The sequence below is a fragment of the Chenopodium quinoa genome, unplaced genomic scaffold (genome assembly GCF_001683475.1).
Source record: "Chenopodium quinoa cultivar QQ74 unplaced genomic scaffold, ASM168347v1, whole genome shotgun sequence".
NCBI classification, from domain to species: domain Eukaryota; kingdom Viridiplantae; phylum Streptophyta; class Magnoliopsida; order Caryophyllales; family Amaranthaceae; genus Chenopodium; species Chenopodium quinoa.
In genome coordinates this window covers 58,443-81,899 of record NW_018743850.1, presented here as the reverse complement: position 1 = coordinate 81,899, position 23,457 = coordinate 58,443, and the positions used below count along the sequence as shown (strand labels likewise).

Sequence of the window (23,457 nt, the reverse complement as noted above, 5' to 3'; positions counted from 1 at the left end):
TTTAGCTATATAAAAACAAAGGAAAGGAAAGAAGACATAGCTAATCAGAAAAGAAAGCAAGAAAGAAAGAAAGAGAGTAAGTTGCAGAACACCGACAAAGAAAGAGAAATAGCCACGCGTCAGCCCGCTGAGAGCACATGCAATGTAAAAGCAAAAAGACCGAAATAGCCCAGTCGACTTGGTCAACCAGAGAAGGGTGCTAAGGGGCAGGGAGGGCAAAACCGTCAATTTTCTGTTCATAAGGAACAGTAAAATTGCTACAGTCTTGGGGCTTGGGGCTTTTAGAAGGGTTATAAATTAACCAATGCTTCAATAAAATTTACAACTACTACAAGAGTTCAAGACTAGTGGATTTTTCCGAAATTTCCACCCAACATATAAGAGGAATGATCTTCCAAAATTCCCACAATTTTCAAGTTACAAAAGTCCCGCCTTCAGTCTCGAGAGAGAACTTCCGACACTGAAGCTGCCCATCTGTAATCATGGCTACCGGCGTCGTCCTCCTTCTCTTCATCGCAATTACTTCATCTTCCTTTGTCTCCGCCGACGAACTTGCTTTAGGTACTTTCTCTCTTTTTATTCACCCCTCAATTTTTTTTCACCAAATTCTAGGGTTTTCTTCTCATTTAATCATTTCTTCTTCTTTTTGTATAATTTTCTACTTTTCGTGGTGGATTTTTCGTCGTAGAAAACCCTAATTCCTTATTTATGTAATTCGGGGTTCTTATATCGATGAGTTTTTTTTTTTTTTTTTGAAATTAAGATAATTTTGGGGGAAATTGGGCGGTTAATTATATTAAGGGTTTACTTTATCATGCGAATTGAAGTGGGAAGAAGTTAGATACATTGAATTGAGATGAGGGTGAAGGGGCTTATGAATCTAAGATATCCTCCCTAATATCTAGGTCTTGTGCAATTTTAAAGCTTCACCTGTCATTATAATTGAACCTTTGCTCGTTCTAGGTGGGTCTGGACAGGTCGGGGCAGCTTTATGCAGGTTGCTACAGAGGCGGGTCAATAGAGGGCTAGATGGGTCAATAGAGGCTATTCAAAATTGTTAGTGGGTTAAGATAGGGTCAGGATCATGCTGATCAGGGCCGGATCAGGGCTTATGTCAGTCGAATAAGGGTCGGTAGTGGGTCAGAGCAATTTAAATAAAAGTATTGTTTAGTAACTTTTAATTGCTTTAGGTTTCGTTTTACTAGAACCAAAAGGAAGATGAAGAGAGGAGCAGTGAGAAACCAAAGGTTGACTAAGCAAAGGAGCTGCTGGCAAAATATTGGGGAGCTTAACTAGTAATTAGGTCATATAATAATCAAATTAAAAGATGGGAAACCAATATTATATACTCCGTATCTTTTAAATGCATGGCCTAAGGTAATTAGAGTACAACGGAGAGAGAGAAATTGCTACCATACAAGAGAAAGAGAAGAGAGGAAAGAGGGGGAAGAGAGAGAGAGAGAGGGGTAAAGGGTGTCCTGAAACTTCCAAGTTTCTGTCATTGGGCTATTTACCACAAAAAAAGCAATATCAATTGGTTGTCATTAAAAACCCTATAGTGACCATTATTACTTGACCCTATAATGCCCCTGTCTAATAAAGAATTAAAGGGTAAAACCCCTTAATATGTGGCCTAATTCTTATGTCACTGATGGCCTGGTCCAATTACCACTTTAGTTAATTATATATCCACTACTTCCTCTCTTTTTTTAGATGCATCACTCTCTATATTTGAAAGTTTCAATTTAGATGCTTTACTTTCCTTTTTAGTTAATACATTCTCTTCATCTCTCTCATATCACATGAGTCCACTTTTTTTCTCTTTCATTTCTAAAAATTGCCTAGGAGTCCGTGACATTAAAAGTAATACATCTAAAAAAAACGGAGGTAGTAATAAATTTCTGTTATACACGTCTCAACTATGTATAACATGCTTATATTCTTCAATTTTTTGGACCGACAACTGTGGAGCATGTTCATGAAATTAATTGCCCCAGTTGCATAGTTGCTTTTTTATATGTATTTGAATTTGGGAAGTAATCTCATGACCATGGAAATGTATTCAACTCATGTATTGACTGTTTAGTCTACCTTTAAATATGCAGTTGTTGGTCAATCTACTGCATTGCAGATAATCCCAAGTTTGCTTGTGAAAAATTCACCTGGCTCTAAACTCCATGTCAACGTTGCTGAAAGGGTGCATGTATATGGCTTGTCAAGGATGAAGAATCTCAAACAATTTTCCCATTCTGTGACAGTGAAAGTTTTGCACCTAAATTTTAGTCTTCGCCGACCAAATTTTGAGATCTGTTTCCACAGGTAAGCAATCATGTGGTCTCTGTCTCTGAATATGGTTATGGCAACTTCCTGACTCCTGAGTTGGTACTGCCAATAACTGAATAAAAGAGCTTCCACTTATGAAGTTATGAATATTTTTTTCTTAGCTGAAATTGCATCCCTGTTGCATGTGATAGGACATTTAAATTGATTGGGATAAAGAAGTTGCAAACTGTTTACATTTAAGTTGTGTGGAATCTTCCTCTTGATCCTTGAGAAGTATGAGCCATTTGACTTTAGGTTTTGAGTTAAAATTTTCAAGAAAAATGTGGCTTTAGTTATTGTATGGAGACAAAATTCAAAGAAATTTTTGGTTGAAGGGGATAAGCTATAGGTGCAAAAAAGTTGAATAGATTAACTACTCAGACATATACATTGTATAGCCTTCGGCAGAAGTAAAGGTATTCATCCAGGATGGTTTATTTCAGTTAAGCCAAAGAATTTGAGCAAAGTAAACTAGCAACACTGTCTTGCCAAATTGACCATTATATGTTTGCAGGGACAAATCTTAAGATAGACGGTTTCTCTGCACCAATCTTCTTATTTGGAAAAACCAGCTTTATAAGAGACGCATTTGTCATATGTGTAAGAACATTGTATTCTACACTAATGACTAACCCCACATATTAGTTTATAATAGTAATATAAGTAACCTTTTAAATTATGTGAAAATTGCATCAGACATTTTGATAGGACAATCTTTTTGCCTGATTTGAATTAAAATTTGATAGTAGTCATACTTAAGCAAATAACCTGTATGGAATCGATGAATTTGTGGCTCTTACAACTAAAGTAAAAATTATATTTCTTTTGCAGAAATTTGTCTCTTGGGGTAGGAATGTGTTCCCCGAGTCAGTGGCAAAAGGTTTCAAAGGGTTCATGGGCTCAACGGATGTCACCCTTTGACAACAAACTCATAGATATAAGGATGGCTAATTCATCTTTGGGAACATTGGAGTTGACCCTACAAGAAGGTAAACTGTGTTGTTGATCCTTGCATAGCAGGTCATTCTTGCTAATTTATTGATACCAATCGCGGATGGCTTATATTATCATAATTGGTTTTGGTGGTGGTTGGGGGGGGGGGGGGGGAGGGAGGGGCTTTGGGGCATGCTATGTTGTATGTTACCTTTCGGGTTTGAAAGTTTGCCTTTTGCTACCTTTAGTTAGTTTCAGTTACAATTCCTGACTTTGATTTCGCCCATGTCAGATTACTCGACATGTTGTCTTCCTTATGCTCTTTCCTTAGTAGGTGACAATATATGGATACGAAAATCTAACCTTCAGATGTTTTGTGGGTAGTATGAAAACTTTTCTTTTAACCTCCAATATCTCCTAGCACAGAGCTGCATTTACTGGAGCCTGGATGGTGGTATTTCACTATATCTTTGTTTATCCTACTCTTTTTTGATGATTTATTATTATTATTTGAACATCCTGTTAATAAGCCACCCACGGCTACACAAGAAATACCGACTTTATCCCAATTTAATACTCCCATGTTGTCGCCGGCCTGTCACCCCCTACCCCCTCCCCCCCAAGAAAAATAAAAAAATCGACGCTTGGGTCCATTTATTGACAGATTTTCAACTTTTCATCCATTTACTGGCACTCATTTATGTGTCAATACTGATAATATTAATAATCAATTAATGATGGTTTCGTAAGTGAATTGTTCAATAACGATGAAGCTGGGTCATTTTCAGAAGTTTTTGTGTACTAGGGTAAAATGCACTTTTGTTTGAGAATATCCAACTTTGTCAAATATTTTTGAAGATTTACTATGTTAGAGTTAGACAATAGTTAATCTTGTTTTATATCTGTTTTTCAGATTTCTCTGCATATCGCGTTGTGTTTCTAGTCCTGGGTACGTTATTGCTTACACTGGCTCCCACATTCAGTGACTCTTTGATATTTTACTATAGCAGTGCTATGGCTGTTGGGATCATCCTTGTGGTACTACTTGTTCTTTTCCAGGTAATTATTGATTTTCTTGCATGTAACCTGTAGTTTGTAAAATTTCTTGCTGATTTCCAGTGTCTGTTTTACTGAAAGTTCTTGTGGCATATATTTAGTTCAATTCCTTATATTGCGCAAACCCCTTTGTGGTTTCCTTAAGAAGCCTTATTACCATAATTATTTTGTAAGGTCCTTTATTAGCTACTGATTCTTTGTGTGTTTATTGTTATGAATTTTGGCAGGGAATGAAGCTTCTTCCTACTGGTTGTGGAAATTCTATTGCTATTTTTATATACTCGTCTTTCGTGAGTATCATACTTATTGTTTGCTGTGATAATTGTCTCATAGTAATCCTCTCTCAGATTGTATATACTTTTTTATATCTAGATTGGCGTTGGATCTTTTCTCCTAAGCTATGTGCCACGTTTGCTGCGTTCAATGCTTGTGGAGATGGGTATCAGCGAGGACATGTACAATCCTGTATGTAAGTCCTATGTAATTTATTTTGAAGAGTACAGCTTGTAAGAAATTTGGATTTGCATCATATCTTTGTGGTTGTTTTTATTTGTTTCACACTAGTATCATCATGGTAATATTTTCTCTATCTTACAGTCTTAGACTGAATATGACATTATGTGATTTATGTCTGCCTTTTAAGCTGGCTATGGTGTTCTAGTTCCTTAAAATCACATTTTATGTCTTTTAAACTAAAATTACTCTTATTATAGTCGTGTATTGAATTTATTAAAACTAATTTGAGTAATTTCTGTTGCAACAACCTACTAGATTTAATCGGCTTTAAAAAAAAAAAGCTTTCAACATCGCCTGATTGCTCGGGAAATTTGCTTTCTTTTCTCTGATTCTTGAAGAATGAAATATGACTAGAGCTGTCAATTCGGGTAAACAAGTTGGGTTTGGGTCGAGTAAGAGTGGGTCGGGTCAACTCGGGTTGGGTCAATTCGGATTAATTCCATAACCTATGCGGGTCGGGTTTGGGTTGAGTCATGCTTGAGTCGGGTCACGTCGGTTCATACTTCTTATCGGGTTTGGGTCGGGTTTAGGTCGGGTTAATAACATGTCGGGTGAACAATAAGTCGGGTTTAATTCGGGTTTTCACGGGTTAGGGTAATTCTTGGGTTCGAGTTGGGTTCGGTTCAAGTCAATAATTTGCGGGTTAGAATCAGGTCATTCTCGGGTTTGAGTCGGATTCGATTCAAGTCAATATTTTGCGGATTATAATAAGGTCGGGTCATTTTCAAGTCGGGTCATTCTCAGGTTCAAGTCGGGTTCGGTTCAAGTCAATAATTTGCGGGTTATAATCAGGATGGGTCATTTCAAAGTCAGGTCATTCTCGAACTCAAGTCGGGTTATGTTCAAGTCAATAATTTGCAGGTTACAATTAGGTCGGGTCATTTCCAAGTTAGGTCATATTCGGGTTCAACTAACTATAAATAGATAATTATCATTTTTATCAAGTTAATTATTTTTTTTTAGACTATAATATATATGACAATATACTAGGGAACTATAGTGTATAATTTAGGAAGATAATTATCTCCTTTGACCATACAACAAATGTATACTATATTTAACTCTTAAATTTGAGGATGATGCTCCCTAGACAAAATGCTTTGATCAACAATAATAAGGTGGTCTAAATTGCATTGAAGGTGATTTGAAATCGGGTAAGGAATAATTTGGGTAAGGAATAAGTCGGGTCAATAACAAGTAGTATTAATTTCGAGTCGAGTTAGTAATAGATCGGATTGAATTTTTGGGTCGTGTAATTAATAGGTCCGGTAAAATACGGGTCGGGTCAATCACAAGTCGGGTTTAATTTGGGTCAAGTCAATAACAAGTTGGGTTGATTTCGGGTCGGGTTTGTTACAGGTTGGGAACGGGTCGGGTTGAATTTAGGTCAGGTTAGGAACGGGTCGGGTTGAATTCAGGTCAGGTTAGTAACAGGTCGGGTTATATTCGGGTTTTGACGGGTTAAAACGGGTTTGGGTCAATTTCAGTTCAAGTCGGGTTCAGTGCAAGTTAATATTATTGACCATTATAAACCGGTAAATCGGTGCAAGTTGTAAACCGGGTTATAGGCCGTTTAAAGGCTAATAGGATGGTTCCACCCACCTTATTGGACTCCCGAAGGATATTAGGGACCATGATAAACATTTCGCCAATTTTTATCCCGGGCGATAAAAAAAGTCAAAAATTTCCAAAATTGAAGGCTTTAGTCCACGCTTTTTGAGAAATTTTGGAAGTTTCGGAGCCCGGTGTCACAAAGTCTTGAGATTTTAGGGAATACATCTTGGTGGTCATATAATACCGTTTGGAACCATATATGATCATTATATGTTGTCATAAATGTTCGTGGTAGGTTTCAATTAATGAAATTGGTGTAAGTTGTAAACCGGTAAATTGGCCGTTTAAAGGCAAATTGGAGGTTCCACCCAGACAATTGAACTCCCGGAAGATATTAGGGACCACGGTAAACATTTCGGCAATTTATAATTAAGGGCGAAAAAAAGTCAAAATATTCCAAAATTGAAGGCTAAGGTCCATGCTTTTTGAGAAATTATGGAGATTTCGAGGCCCGGTGTCGAAAAGTCTTGACAATTTAAGAGATTTATCTCGGGTGCATATAATGCCATTTGGAATCATATATAATCATTATATGTTGCCATAAATGTTCGTGGTAGGATTAAGTTATTGAAATCGGTGCAAGTTGTAAACTAATAAATTGGCCGTTTAAAGGCAAATTGGATGGTTTCACCCACCCCAATTAGACTCCCGGAGGATATTAGGGACCATGTTAAACATTTTGAAAATTTTTATATCCACACTTAAAAGCTATATCCACGCTTTTTTGAAAATTTTTGGAGGTTTCGAATCCCGGTGTCGAAAATCCTTTAGATTTTGGGGGATACATCTCGGATTCATATAATGCCGTTTGGAAACATATATGTTCATTATAAGTTGTTATAAATCTTCGTGATAGGCTTGAGTTGAAGAAATCGGTGCAAGTTGTAAATCGGAAAATTGGCCGTTAATAGATGAATTGGATGGTTCCATTAACCAAATTAGACACCTAGAGGGTATTAGGGACCATGGTAAACATTTCAGCAAATTTTATTTTCTGGCGAAAAAAAGTTAAAAATTTCCAAAAATTGAAGGCTAATATCCACGTTTTTTTTAGACATTTCATAGGTTTCGAGGTCTGCTGTAAAAAAGAAATGAGACTTTAGAGAATACATCTCGGGGCCATATAATGCCGTTTAGATACATATATGATCATTATATGTTAAATCTTCGTGGTAGGCTTGAGTGATTGAAATCGGTGCAAATTGTAAATCGGTAAATTGGCCATTTAAAGACTAATTGGATGGTTCCACCTAACCAATTGGACTCCTGGAGGGTATTAGGGACCATGGTAAACATTTCGACAATTTTTATTCAACTGTCGCGCTCCGGGAGTTTGGACCCCGAACGTGCGGCGCGCTCTAGCCTTCTGGCGGCAAGAACGCTAGCCTTGAGCGGAAGAGGGGCTTGTGAGCACGAAGCAACACAAGCGGGCAATTAAATCAAAGGAGCACTCGCGTCAATTTGGGTGACGGAGTGCGGGTGGTCGGGACTTGTGACGGCCGATAATTGAAGGCGGGCACAAGCAGGTCCGAACCATGAGTTCTTAGTGCATCAAGTTGGTTTTGAGGAAGCTATTATGCAAGTAAGACACAATATCTATAGAGGTCTAACAACAAACAAGCATAAGAGCAAAGCAACACTTGGTAGAAGGCTTAAGATTTCATTAATCATTCACCCTCTTAAGTCTACTGAATCTTCAATACCTTCTTCACAGCAGTTCTTGGAAGCCTTTTCTTTAGTCTACTGAATCTTCAATACCTTCTTCACGATCTTCTTCTCTTCGGATGATTCTTTCACGCATGATAGAACACCTCCATATGGACGGTTGACAGTACGCCTGTTTTGGGCAATCGGCTTCTCTTATACTCAGTAGGCCTCAAATGAGGAATTCCTTGAATTCTCTTTCCAGTAATAGGGCACTTTGGACCACTAGCTCTCTTCTTTGTAGTCCGGTAAACAAGGGTTTTGACGATGTGATGTTGGTTGGATTTGGTGGCATAGCTATGGCGTTTACGGTAAGTGAGACGCTTCGCCATTGATGAGTTGTTTAGTTTCTCTCTCCTCCTCTTCTGCGTCTCACTCTCTTTCTCTCTTTTACTCCAACGGCAGTAGAGGTTATTGCTGTAAAACTTGAGAGGTTATTGCTTTAAGACTTGTGACGGCTAATACTTCGAAGCAGGCACAAGCGGAAGCGGAACCGACTAGATGAAGGCGTCTTTTGAGGGTCTCTTGGTTTGGTGGGGATGCTTTAAAACAAGGTAAACACAATATCTATAATGGCTTAAACAACACACAAGTCTTAAAGCAATAACAACGGGGTAGGGAGCTTATCCGGGAGAAAAAAAAGTCAAAATTTTTTAAAATTGAAGGCTAATATCCATGTTTTTGTTAGACATTCCGAAGGTTTCGGGGCTTGGTATCGAAAAGCAATGAGATTTTCGGGAATACATCTCGGGGTCATGTAATGACGTTTAGAACCATTTATGATCATTATATGTTGTCATAAATGTTCGTGGTTGGCTTCGATTAATGAAATCAGTGTAAGTTGTAAACCGTTAACTGGCCGTTTAAAGGCAAATTTGATGGTTCCACCCACCCAATTGGACTCCTAGAGGATAATAGGGTTCATGGTAAACATTTCGGAAATTTTTATTTTCAGGCAAAAAAAAAGTAAAAAAAAAATCCAACAATAAAAGGCTATTATCTACACTTTTTGAAATTTTTTGGAGGTTTCGGATCCCAGTGTCGAAAAGCCTTTAGATTTTAGGGGATACATCATGGGTTCATATAATGCAGTTTGGAACTATATATGTTCAATATATGTTGTCATAAATCTTCGTGGTAGGCTTAAGTTAATGAAATCGGTGCAAGTTATAAATCGGTAAATTGGTCGTTTAAAGACGAATTTGATGGTTCCACACACCCAATTGAACTTCCGGAGGGTATTAGGGACCTTGGTAAACATTTCGGCAATTTTTATATCCGGGCGAAAAAGTCAAAATTTTTCAAAATTGAAGGCTAATATCCACATTTTTTTAGACATTTTGAAGGTTTCAGGGCCTTGTGTCGAAAATCAATGAGATTTTAGGGAATACTTCTCGGGGTCATATAATGCCGTTTAGAACTAGGGGTGTCAAACAAATCAGGTCGGGTCGGGTTCGTGTTCGGGTCAGCTACTTTCGGGGCAGCTGACCCCCAACCCGAACCTGATCCATTTAAGTTTTCGGGTTGAAAAACACAACCTGAACCTGATATTTTCGGGTTCGGGTCAACCTGAAAATGACCTGATTTGACCCAAAAGTTTTTTTTAGGTTTAAATCAATTTAATTTATTCGAACCAACTTGATTAACATTATATTGTTGTGTTCATTCAATTGCATTTTTAAATTCTATAGCAAAACAACTATTAAATCCCAAACAAAATAGCCTAACTAAAGTATTTAATGGATTACAATTTACAAACCAAGTCTACTTAACGAATTACAAAATGGATTTCAAACTATAGTTATTTTAAGTGCAATCTTTAATCCTCTTTAATTTGCCCATCCTCTGTAGTGAAATGAATCTTCTGAGTGGCTGCAACTTGCTGCAATTAAAATATAACACCACCATTATTTAACACCAAAACTGATGTAATTATCAACACAAACATGCAGATCATTAATTATCAAAGTAGACAACTTCGCACAAAAAACAACATTCTTAGAGAATTAAACCGCGTTAAACATGTAAAATCGTATAAATACACCAAATTACCACAAATTAGCATAATAAATTCGTATATAAACATGTAAAACAAAAATTAACACAAATAGCAACAACAAATCTACAGCCGAATAACGGAATAAAAATTCAACATAAATCAACAACCATAATTAGCATGAAATGCTTTATTTTAGCAAGATTAAAACGTATTAATTAGAAACAAATAAATAAAACAAAAAAATACCTTGAATTTATGAAGGAGACCGAGAAGAAGGCGTACATTTAGCAAGAAGCGTAGATAGATGAAAAGATTCAAGGATGGAAGAGGAATTTAGGGTTTGAAAAAGGTTGGAGAGGATTTTAGGGATTTAAGAAAGAGAATACTCTAGAGAAGAGAGAGAATGGAGGAGAAACGGCGGATGAAAGTGAAAAGAAAGTGAGTAGTTTAGGGTTTTTGTTATTATTAGGTATTTAGGTGGGCTCATTTCATTTTTGGCTGGGCTAAATGTTTTTTGTATGCTTTTTTTATAATGATCTGAACTTTTTTTCGGGTTATATAGGTCATTTTCGGGTTGAGATTTTCAACCTTAACCTAACCCATTTAAATTTCAGGTCGGGTTCGTGTCGACCCATTTAAGTTTTCGGGTCGAAAACCTCAACCCTAACCCGCTATTTTCAGGTCGGGTTCGGGTCGGGTTTTCGGCCGGGTCATGTTTTGCTAGCCCTATTTAGAACCATATATGATCATTATATGTTGTCATGTATGTTCGTGGTAGGCTTCAATTAATGAAATCAGTGCAAGTTGTAAACCGGTAAATTGACCGTTTAAAGGCAAATTTGATGGTTCCACACTTCCACCCACTTAATTAGACACCCGCATGGTATTAGGGACCATGATAAACGTTTGGGCAATTTTTATTACCGGGCCAAAAAAAAGTAAAAAAATTCCAAAATTGAAAGCTAATATCCACGTTTTTTTATACATGTCGAAGGTTTCGGGGCCCTGTGTCGAAAAGCAATGTGATTTTAGAGAATACATCTCGGGGTCATATAATGCCGTTTAGATACATATATGATCATTATATGCTGTCATAAATCTTCGTGATAGGCTTGAGTTAATGAAATCGGTGCAAGTTGTGAATCGGTAAATTGGCCGTTTAAAGACGAATTGGAGGGTTCAACTTACCTAATTGGACTCTCGGAGGGTATTAAGGACCATGATAAACTTTTCGGCAATTTTTATTTCCGGGAAAAAAAAGTCATAAATTTTCAAAATTGAAGGTTAATATCCACGTTTTTTTAGACATTTCGAAGGTTTTGGGGCCTGGTGTCGAAAAGCAATGAGATTTTAGGGCATACATCTCGGGGTCATGTAATGCCGTTTAGAACCATTTATGATCATTATATGTTGTCATAAATGTTCGTTGTAGGCTTCAATTAATGAAATCGGTGCAAGTTGTAAACGAGTTAATTGGCCGTCTAAAGGCAAGTTTGATGGTTCCACCCACCCAATTGGACTCTCGGAGGATATTAGGGACCATGGTAAACATTTCGGAAATATTTATTTTCGGGCGAAAATAAATAAAAAAATTCCAACAATAAAGGCTATATCCACACTTTTTGATAAATTTTGGAGGTTTCATATGCCAGTGTCGAAAAGCCTTTAGATTTAAGGGGATAAATCTCGGGTTCATATAATGCAGTTTGAAACTATATATATTTAATATATGTTGTCATAAATCTTCGTGGTAGGCTTGAGTTAATGAAATCGGTGCAAGTTGTAAATCGGTAAATTGGCCGTTTAAAGACGAATTGGATGGTTCCACCCACCCAATTGGACTCCCGGAGGGTATTAGGGACCATGGTAAACATTTCGGCAATTTTTATTTTCGGGGCGAAAAAATGTTAAAAATATTCAAAATTGAAGGCTAATATCCACGTTTTTTTAAGACTTTTTAAAGGTTTTGGGGCCTTTGTCTAAAATCAATGAGATTTTAGAGTATGTTTCTCAGGGTCATATAATGCCGTTTAGAACCATATATGATTATAATATGTTTTCATAAATGTTCGTGGTACGCATCAATTAATGAAATCGGTACAAGTTCTGAACCGGTAAATTGGCCGTTTAAAGGCAAATTTTATAGTTTCACCCACTTAATTGGACATCCGCATGGTATTAGGGACCATGGTAAACATTTGGGCAATTTTTATTACCGGGCCAAAAAAAGTAAAAAATTTCCAAAATCGAAGGCATCCACGTTTTTTTAGACATGTCGAAGGTTTCGGGGCCCTGTGTCGAAAAGCAATGTGATTTTAGAGAAGACATCTCAGGGTCATGTAATGCCGTTTAGATACATACATTATCATTATATGTTGTCATAAATCTTCGTGATAGGCTTGAGTTAATGAAATCGGTGCAAGTTGTGGATCGGTAAAATGGCTGTTTAAAGACGAATTGGATGGTTCCACCTACTCAATTGGACTCCGGAAGGGTATTAGGGACCAGGGTAAAATTTTCGGCAATTTTTATTTCCGGGCAAAAAAGTCTAAAATTTTAAAAATTGAAGACTAATATCCACGTTTTTTAGACATTTCGAAGGTTTCGTGGTCTAGTGTTGAAAAGCAATGAGATTTTAGGGAATACATCTCGGGGTCATGTAATGACGTTTAAAACCATTTATGATCATTATATGTTGTCATAAATGTTCGTGGTTGGCTTCAATTATTGAAATCGGTGCGGGTTGTAAACCGTTAATTTGCCGTTTAAAGGTAAATTTGATGGTTCAACCCACCCAATTGGAGTCTGGAGGATAATAGGGTTCATGATATTTCAGAAATTTTTATTTTCGGGCGAAAAAAATAAAAAAAATTCCAACAATACAGTCTATATCCACGCTTTTTGAAATTTTTTGGAGGTTTCGGATCCTGGAGTTGAAAAGCCTTTAGATTTTAGGGGATATATTTCGGGTTCCTATAATGCAGTTTGGAACTATATATGTTCAATTAATGTTGTCATAAATATTCGTGGTAGGCTTGAGTTAATGAAATCGGTACAAGTTGTAAATCGGTAAATTGGCCGTTTAAAGACGAATTTGATAGTTCCACACATCCAATTGAACTCCCGGAGGGTATTAGGGACCATGGTAAATATTTCGGCAATTTTTATGTCCGGGTGAAAAAGTCAAAATTTTTCAAAATCGAAGTCTAATATCCACATTTTTTTAAACATTTCGAAGGTTTCAGGGCCTTGTGTAAAAAATTAATGAGATTTTAAGGAATACTTCTCGGGGTCATATAATGTCGTTTAAAACCATATATGATCATTATATGTTGTCATAAATGTTCGTGGTAGGCTTCAATTAATGAAATCGGTCGGTAAATTGGCCGTTTAAAGGCAAATTTTATGGTTCCACCCATCGAATTAGAACCCTGAAGGATAATAGGGACCATGGTAAATATTTTGGAAAATTCTCTGGCGAAAAAAGTAAAAAAATTTCAAAATTAAAGACTATAACCACGCTTTTTGAAAAATTTTGGAGGTCTCGGAGCCCCTGTGTCGAAAAGCATTTAGATTTTTGGGTATACATCTCGGGTTCATATAATGATGTATGGAACCATATATGTTCATTATATGTTGTCATAAATCTTCGTGGTAGGTTTGAGTTAATAAAATCAGTGCAAGTTGTACGGTAAATTGGCTGTTTAAAGACGAATTGGATGGTTCTATCTACCCAATTGGACTCCCAAAGAGTATTAGGGACCATGATAAGCATTTCGGTTATTTTTAATTACGGTAAAAAAAAAAGTCAAAATTTTTCAAAATTGAAGGCTAATATTCACGTTTTTTTTAGACATTTCGAAGGTTACGAGGTCTAGTGTCGAAAAGCAATGAGGTTTTAGGTAATACATCTCGGGGTCATATAATGCCGTTTAGAACTATATATGATCATTATATGTTGTCATGAATGTTCGCGGTAGGCTTCAATTAATTAAATCGGTGCAAGTTGTTAACCAGTAAATTGGTCGTTTAAAGACTTATTTGATGATTTCACCCATTCAATTGGACTCCCATAGGGTATTAGGGACCATGGTAAACATTTCGTAAATTTTTATTTTCGGGCTAAAAAAAGTAAAAAATTTCAAAATTAAAAGCTATATCCACGCTTTTTGAAATATTTTGGAGGTTTCAGAGCCAGCAGGTGTCGAATAGCCTTTAGATTTTAGGGGATACATCTCGGGGTCATATAAAGAAGTTTGGAACTATATATGATCATTATTTGTAGTCATAAGTGTTCGTGGTAGGCTTGAATTAATTAAATGGTGCAAGTTGTAAACCGATAAATTGGTCGTTTAAAGGCAAATTGGATGGTTGCACCTACCCAGTTGGACTCCTGGAGGGTATTAGGGACCATGGTAAACATTTCGGCAATTTTTTTATCCGGTCGAAAAAAGTCAAAAAATTCCAAAATTGAAGGCTAATATCCACGGTTTTTGAGAAATTTCGAATGTTTTGGGGCCTGGTGTCGAAAAGCATTGAGATTTTAGGGGATACATCTCGGGGTCATATAATGCTTTTTGGATCAATATATGATCATTATATGTTGTCATAAATGTTCGTGGTAGGCTTGAGTTAATGAAGTTGGTGCAAGTTGTAAACCGGTAAATTAGTCGTTTCAAGGCAAATTTGGATGGTTCCACCCAGTCAATTGGACTCCCGAATGGTATTAGGGACCATGGTAAACATTTCGACAATTTTTATTTCCGGGTTAAAACATTCAAAAAATTTCAAAATTGAAGACTAATATCCACGCTTTTTTAGAAATTTTGGAGGTTTCTAGTAGTGCTGTCAATTCGGGTAAATGGGTTGGTTTTGGGTCGGTAAGAGTGGGTTGGGTCAACTCGGTTCGGGTTAATTCGAATTAATTCCATAACCTATGCGGGTCGTGTTTTGGTTGGATCATGCTTGAATCGGGTCACGTCGGGTCATACTTATTATCAGGTTTGGGTTGGGTTTAGGTCGGGTTACATTCAGTTGAACAATAGGTCGGGTTAAAACGGGTTAGGGTAATTCTCAGTTTCAAGTCGGGTTCAATTCAAGTCAATAATTTGCAGGTTAGAATTTGGTCGAGTCATTTTTGGGTTTGAGTCGGGTTTGGTTTAAGTCGATAATTTGCGGGTTATAATCAGGTCGGGTCATTCTCGGGTTCAATTCGGGTTCGGTTCAAGTCAATTATTTGCGGGTTATAATTCGGTTGGGTCATTTCAAGTCGGGTCGTACTCGGATTCAAGTCGGGTTTTGTTCAAGTCAATAATTTTCATGTTACAATCTGGTCGGGTCATTTTCGGGTCCAACTAACTATGTATAGATAATTATTATTTTTGTCAAGCTAATTATTTCCTTTGACTATAATTTATATGGCAACATATTAGGGAATTATAGTCTATAATTTAGGAAGATAATTTTCTCCTTTGACCATACAACAAATATATACTATATTTAACTCTTAAATTTGAGGATGATGCTTCTTTCTTTTGCTGACGTGGACTGACTCGGTCTCCGTTGATCAACAATAATAAGGTGGTCCAAATTGCATTTAAGGGGAGTTGAAATCGGGTCAGGAACAATTTGGGTTGAATTTAGGTCGGGTCAATAACAAGTTGTGTTGATTTCGAGTCGGGTTAGTAACAAATTGGGTTGAATTTTTTGTCTAATAACAAGTCGGGTTGATTCCGGGTCGGGTTTGTAACAGGTTGGGTTAGGAACGGGTCGGGTCGGGTCGGGTTGAATTCAGGTTAGTGACAAGTCGGGTTAAATTCTTTTTTTGACGGGTTTGGGTCAATTTCGGTTCAAGTCGAGTTCAGTTCAGGTCAATAATTTACGGGTTACATTTGGGTCGGGTCATCTCCAGGTGAGTTCTGTTCGGGTTCGGGTCTCATATACTCGGGTCAACTCGGGTATAGAGTTGGTTTCAGGTCGGGTTTGGGATACCATTTTTTTCGAGTTCAGATGGTTAGGTTAATAATCGGGTTTGAGTCGGTATCTCGGGTCGGGTCAACTTTTGACAGCTCTAAAGATGACAATTGTAGAAGAGATAGAAGATTGCAAAGAAGGAAGTGATGTCAATTAAATTGAAGTATAAGTTGGGTCTAGAAGACTTAAATTTTAACTAGTCTGTTAGTTTGGTGGTGCTAGTTGAACTATTTAAGAAACCTTGGAGGTTTAATTAAAAAAAATAAGTTAATGGGGGTATATTTTAAAGATCCCCAACTTTTTTGGGGTTCTTCACAATATTTCCTTCTTTTCAAAGTATACCTTATAGACCTTTCATTGGCTAGTGTTCATACTTGATGACTTTTTTGGTTTAGAATGAAAATGAAGCTAGTGTGTAAATGGGCATGGGATGGCACTTGTGAATTTTTATGGCAACAATCCTCCAATAAACACGTGTATCATCTTTGATATCTTTGATGACCTTGAGTACTGTTTATGATGTAGAGACATGAATATGAAATATGAATGATAATGAATTTAATGAATGCATGTTAGGTATTTGGTTGACTTTTTCTCTAAAATAGGTATATTTCATGTTACCATCTTTTTGCTGTGTCCTCAAATTATGACCTTAAACCTTACAAGACATCAATGCAAATAGTTTTTGCCAGCCCTCCCCCACCCCCCCCCCCCAAACCCCCCTGTGACGCACACATGCGCGTGCACACACATAAAGGTCATTCGCTTGCCTTATCTGTTTTATAATGATAGGTCAAAGGATATTCTTCTCTATCAAAATAAAAGAAACATTAATATGCTAATGCTTCTACAAATGGCCTGCAGCTGGCAATATTCTTGTTGGTTTTTATTTCACTTGCTGGAGCATGGTTGGGCTTTTGGGTAATCCGCAAGTTGGTTCTTACTGAAGAAGGCTTGATCGATACTAATGTATCTCAGTTTGTGGCCTGGTCAATCCGGATACTGGGTGCTGTTATGATCTTGCAGGTACTATCCAGAGTTCTGAAATGATGATGTTTTGCTTTTTATTTCTTCTTTTATGATTCACCTTTGAGCCAGAAAAAATTCATAGATTTTGATGAGCTTATGTCAACTTCCAGTGCTCTTTGGATCCTCTGCTGGCAGCAGAAGCATTGGTATCTGCTATTTTCATATCATCAATTTTGCGCAAATTTGCCAGACCTAGATTGCTACGTAGACTTTACAGGTAAGACCAAGAGGTTTTTATGTTTTCAGCTGTTTTCGGCTTCAGTGAAACTTGTTTCTAATCAAAATAATCATGTAATTTAAGCTCTACCATCTATAGCATTGATATTTTGACTCTGGAATTTCCAGAGTAGACATGTTGTATTGTTGTCTTCTGACTCTTCTCTGCCATTCCTTTCTGAGGGTGGGCGGTGGCAAACTGGTAGTGCTTAAAGCATAAATGGATTATATTATTCAACTTCATATACTACGTAGATATATAATTTGGTTTACTGTGTTAATATATGCAGGAAATTTCAGAAATCTGTTGCAAGAAGTCATCAGAAATCAAGGGATCATGATTCATCCCCGATTGTTGATAAACATGCAGAGCATGTTGGCAATTTCCAAAATTCTCAAGATATGTTCCTCAGCCCTCCATCCAAATGCACCATGCAGGCTGCCTCATATCCTAATGTCAAAGGTTTGCACCAATAAATTTTTTTGGCATGTGGAACCTTGAAACCTGTACTAGTGTGTAGTGTCTGTATTCAGCGCACATTTTCCTGTTTTTTCTTCAGGGCCGTCAAAGAAAACTCCTCCCCCTCCTACAGAATCTGACACCTTCTATTCTACTTATCATAACACCCCGCAGAGGAGGAAATTTTCTGCTGATGAGCTGAAATCAGTGACCAAAGAATGCACAAAAAAAGGATTGGAAGAGTTGGTTTCTTCTCCTGAATTTAGCAGATGGGCTGTGGCTCATGCTGAAAGAATCACATTAGCTCCAACTGAGAAGGAACGCAGTTCAAATAGTAGGTGGTATAGATGGTTTTATTGATTTGGGTAGATTGGAGGATTCAGATTAACTTGAAGATTCAGGATTTTTTCCGTCGAATTCAGGACCAGCTTACTGAGATGTGGTTTTTGTTAGTACGGTCAGTGGTAGGCTTTGGAAGTTATGGATTCTGAAATATCTTCTTGAACTCCACGATGTAGTACTGCACATAATCATGTATGCACTAGTATGCTCTTAGCTCCTAGGCTGATTTGCTAATTGACCTCATTGGATGTTTGGAGTGTGTAATGTATAGCAGAAAGGTTTAGGCATTATCTGTAATTCTATGTCTATGACAGTGTAACTACTTCTTTTTCCACGCGCAGGTGGTAAGATTGCCATATTTCTACCTCAGTAATTTCCTCACAACTCTTGATTTTCTGAGGTTAGTAAAATGCGTCCTTTAAGAGTACCACATGTTAAGTTCATTTAATCCCTTTATTCTTTCAGACTATGCTAGAAAGTTACTTGCGTCTCCGGATTTAATTGTTATTCTACAGAAAAATGTCTTTATGCTATGTTTGGATAACAAATTAGAAGGGAAATGGAAGGGAGGGAAATAGGAGGAAGGGGAAGGAAGGGAAAGTGGAGGAAATGATAGAACTCCATTTTCCCTCCAAATCTCTCCAATTTTGAAGGGATGGTGACAGGGTAAAGTTGTATCCCCTAATAAAAAATAATTACCTAAATCACTAACTAAGGTAGATAGGGAAGTAGGGTCGGTCTCCACAGGGAAACTAGTCTTTTTACTCCTAATTAAATATTATAATCTAAATTATTTAAGTAACCAATATTTATAATTAAGTATGAACCTAAACTATAAAGAATAAGAGTAGGGAGAAAACGATATATAAAGGGATCTAGGGCATAGGTTCACCAATAAATAATACTCCAGGGTAAAACATAGTAATCAATCATTGACATTGCATAAATAACATGATTAACAGGCTCTCGCAATTTATTAATCAACATAGATCTAACAGGCTCTCGCAATTTACTAGATCTAAGTTCTTATTGAAAATAGCCTTTAATATCAAATTAACATCTGCTCGATTCATCAATTTAATATTGCTATACTTTTACAAGCCGCAATTGTAAAACATTAAAACAATCCAATAAGAAATTATCATGCAATACCAACAATCAATAATAGTCAATCATCAATGCATCAATTAACCAGATTGTAAAGGGCTTTCTCTACGTATTACAATCACACAATTAATTTACCGGTATTAAATCTCATCTCTCGATTCTTGACTTAACCATTTATAAATTAACTTGTCTATTGAAACTAGACCTAAACATTAATTCTCATCTCTCGATTCTTGAATCAATATTGTCAAACTCATGCATAAAAGATAGGCCTAATCTAGTCACAGAGCATTAAATCAATCAATAGGAAATTAATCTAGCATTGATAATCAACAACAATAATTTACCTTTTCATATTATTTATTAGATCCCCATAAACCCTAGAAATTAAACTACTCACCCATATTAAAGACTAAACTAATCAAAGTAATAAAATAAATCATGATGAAAGGAATAAAATAAATAACTAAGATTAAAGGAAGAGAAATCGTTACCAAAATAAATCTGGAATTAATGAATGAATTAAGAACAAAGGTTTAGAGAAGTTAAGAGAGAGAAAACTCAGTAGTCAGAGAAAGTCTAAGCGAGAAGGTATAAGAGAAGGAGTAACTAATAATTCCGTACAAATTGTATTTAAACCTTTCCTAAAACACGAATTAAAACTAAACTAATCAGACCCTAGGAAAAACACGCGCCCGATCGGGCGAAGGGTCGCCCGATCGGGCCCACGTTTTTGCTAGCACACTCTTCTCAGCAGTACCGCCCGATTGTGCTAAGCCTCGCACGATCGGGCGCGCCTTGGGCCACACATTCTTGGCTTGCTGCGCATCTTGCCCGATCGAGCTAAGCTTGCCCGATCGGGCCCTTGTGGCTCCTCGAGGCTTTGGACTTCCGATTGGGCTCGACTCCTTGGCCCAATCCGGATCTCCTCTTCGGGTCTTGAATACTCGGTCCAAACCTCGGTATTCCAAATACCGAGCCCTTAATCACTGGCTCGATAGCTCTAGCCGGCCTTGGGCTTCAACGACGGTCGTGCTCCTCCAATGCTCGTAGTTGCTTCATAAAAATCCCGGGAAAATGCTCCAAAGGTGCAATTCCCTGCAAAACTCAACCAAAACTACGAAAACACTAGAAAACACATATTAGTAATAGAAGTGGCTCTAAAGAGCCAAAAACACTACTAATTATGACCAAGGGACGGGGGTAAAATACTATATAAAATGGACACATCAAACTCCCCTAAGCCAAACCTTTGCTTGTCCCTAAGCAAAGAGCTCATCAATGAACATATAAAACATACTTCACCCCAATAATCAAATCAAGAACCAACGATTCAAGGTAAAATTAATGAACATGCTTCAACATCAATCAATCTTATTCATCTAATCACCCTTCCTCCCCAACAATTGTCAAGTAGAGCAAACCACAAGAGCATATAGAATTTAAGACTAGTGCTCACACACTCAACTCTCATTTATGTGGCGAGTAAAGAATGTACTCGATCTCTCTCCAACCAACCCCTTTAATGTGAACAATGCCTTCCCAACTCACACTCTCGTGTGTATAAAAACATTGAACGCTCATTCTACTAGTCGACTCGAAATATGCCAAGTCATAACTTGTATTGATAAACAACACTTTCACATTTACAATTCTATGCACAAAGGTCGGAAGGTCTTTAAAACTTGTAATGTAAGGCTAGGGTAAAGGGTATGATAAATTTGGAAATAAGTGAGAGTAAAGCTATGCTTAAAGGAGTCATATCATAATAAAACCCATGATCAAAATAAATAGTGATCATACATCTCCTACATAACCAACTCTAACATCAACCAAATATACTCCAATCATAATAAATAATCCCAACTCTTACAATTTCACTCATAAGAATATAATAATGAAGAAATAGAGTGAATAAACAAACTTTATTTCCAAACTTGATTTTTTTCAATGAAGCTCTGAATTATTTTTCTTTTGATCACCCTCCAACTAGAACATTTGAACATTTTTTTTCCTTCGAAGTTCACTTATTTTTTTCACATTTTTTTCTTTGAACTTCTCTTTTTTTTTTTATAATATCATGCTTTATTTTTTCAAGAAAATATAACTCTCAAACTCATCAAAAATAAACATGAATAACAACAAAACAACTTCTTAAACAATGAACCCTAATTGTGCAAATAATAAGCACACTACAAACTCCCTCACCTCACTCACTAATAGCTCCCCCAAGCCAAGCTTGGGACTAGTAACCAATGGGGCAAAATAGGCTTGTAATGCGGCTAATAAACAACAAAAGGCCAAGGCAACAACATGGGTAGCAAGAAGGGAACAAATGTATTCTACAATGTCTGAAGGCTACCTAAAAGAACAAATGCCTCCGTCCTCCACAATGTGCATAATAATGAATCATATAAATATTACTAGTAGTTGCAAACCAATACTCAAATTCATTGACATACCAGGAACTATGGAACTATCACACATTCCTTACCAAATCAACTAGTCAAGCACTATATTCTCAAGTAGTTGGGCAAGATTGACGCATGTTAAAGTTTCAAAGCAATCAAACATCAAATCATGATCAACTAATCCACAATGCCTATCATCAAATACCAAGAATCAAAACAATTTTTCTCAAGTATGGGGCACAGGGAAGCATAATTTATAATTCATTGGAACGTATTTTTGGATTTTTTTTATTTTTCAATTTTTTTTTTTTGTATTTTTATATATAAAGAAAGCAATAAAAACTACACTAGAAAGTAAGTAAATAGAGAGAAAGGAAAGAGAGTTACCAAGCGAAAGATTACCCCCCAAGCCAAATCAAGCAATGCCCTCATTGACTTGGGAGTGTAACCTACTCCTCATCCTCATCCATCCTCGAATAGCCGCCACCACCATGGCTGGGACCGGCCCCTCCATGGCTCGAACCACCACCTCCATAACCCGAACCACCTGCAAAATAGTTAGGGTCTACATTCCCCCCAAGCCCACCAAAAGGAGCATCGTTCCCATAGCCATGGATCGATGAATAGTCCACATAAGTACCGATGAATAGTCCACATAACTCTTCCTTGCCCCGTCTCAATCCTATCCAATTGGCTCCTAAAAGCCGAGAAGTCATAAGGGGCGTTAGGGTCTATGTTGTAGTTGGTAGAGGAAGTGGGGATATTGTATGTAAAGGGTGGAGGTGGTGGATAGTGTGGTGAATGGTGAGGAGGTGAGTGGTCAATTGGTGATTGATGGGGTTGGGGTGAAGGGTAAGGTGGTTGCACCTCACCTTGACCGTCAAGTGCAAATGTGTAAGAAGGCATCCTCTTCTCAAATTTGGTCAAGGTGGGGTGGGGTAAAGTGAAAGTATTATCCCTCTGTAGGGAATAATTTCAAGCCTTTAAAAATCCCACTAGCTTGAACCCCACTGTGATCATACACTAAAGTACGGTGGCGTCTAAAAGGGAAGAAGATAGAGCAAAAGAGTTGCCAACAAGTTTTTAAGGAACTTGTAAACCATCCATAGGATGAAGGTTACACCCCTTAACGATCCAAGAGATCGCCAACTCCATAAGGTCATGAACAAAATAAGGGTCCGGGGATGATGGTACAAATCCAACCTAAAAGAGATTGAACCTGCCATAATAATAGGCCTCTACTTTATTCTGATCGTATTTATGTGCGCTTTCTGACTAACATACAATCAATAGGATTAACCCTAAACCTGTTTAATCTATGTTGGTTGAATTTAATGCACAAGTAAACTATTATCGGCGATCACTTGAATTATAATCACAATTAACCTAACAAGATTATTAATTATCTTATTAAGCGTGGTTGCAAGTACCAATTCCCTTTAAACATGCAATAAAAGGTGATCAAGCAATAATATGCATAATATATATCAAGCAACATAATAAATAATCAACATCATTAATAATAATATCAATCATGATCATAATAATCATAAATATTAGGGAGAATATAGGAAGCATCATACTTTTAATCATACTTAATATTAAAGATACCCTAGACATGATACTAGGAATCAAAATAACAATCTAAGCATGATATCTACATCATAAATCAATTAAAGTACTTACTTGGATGCCTCGTACCTCTTTCTAATAACAAAATACACGCGCTAGTAACTTCAAGGAAAATAATAATCAAAACAGTTAAATTAAATAAT

General features: G+C 37.0%; 1 protein-coding gene and 1 pseudogene across 1 annotated transcript; one reads left to right on the top strand and one right to left on the bottom strand.

Moving 5' to 3' along the window:
- Positions 1 to 319: 319 nt before the first annotated feature.
- Positions 320 to 18,628, top strand: LOC110685745. Its single transcript, XM_021862265.1, has 10 exons — positions 320 to 561; positions 2,106 to 2,319; positions 3,154 to 3,311; positions 4,169 to 4,314; positions 4,539 to 4,601; positions 4,684 to 4,776; positions 16,982 to 17,143; positions 17,257 to 17,363; positions 17,653 to 17,825; positions 17,923 to 18,628. Exons 1-10 carry the CDS (start codon positions 483 to 485, stop codon positions 18,180 to 18,182), a joined length of 1,455 nt encoding a protein of 484 aa, XP_021717957.1. The 5' UTR covers positions 320 to 482; the 3' UTR covers positions 18,183 to 18,628.
- LOC110685741 lies at positions 8,113 to 8,946 on the bottom strand (annotated as a pseudogene).
- Positions 18,629 to 23,457: the final 4,829 nt, after the last annotated feature.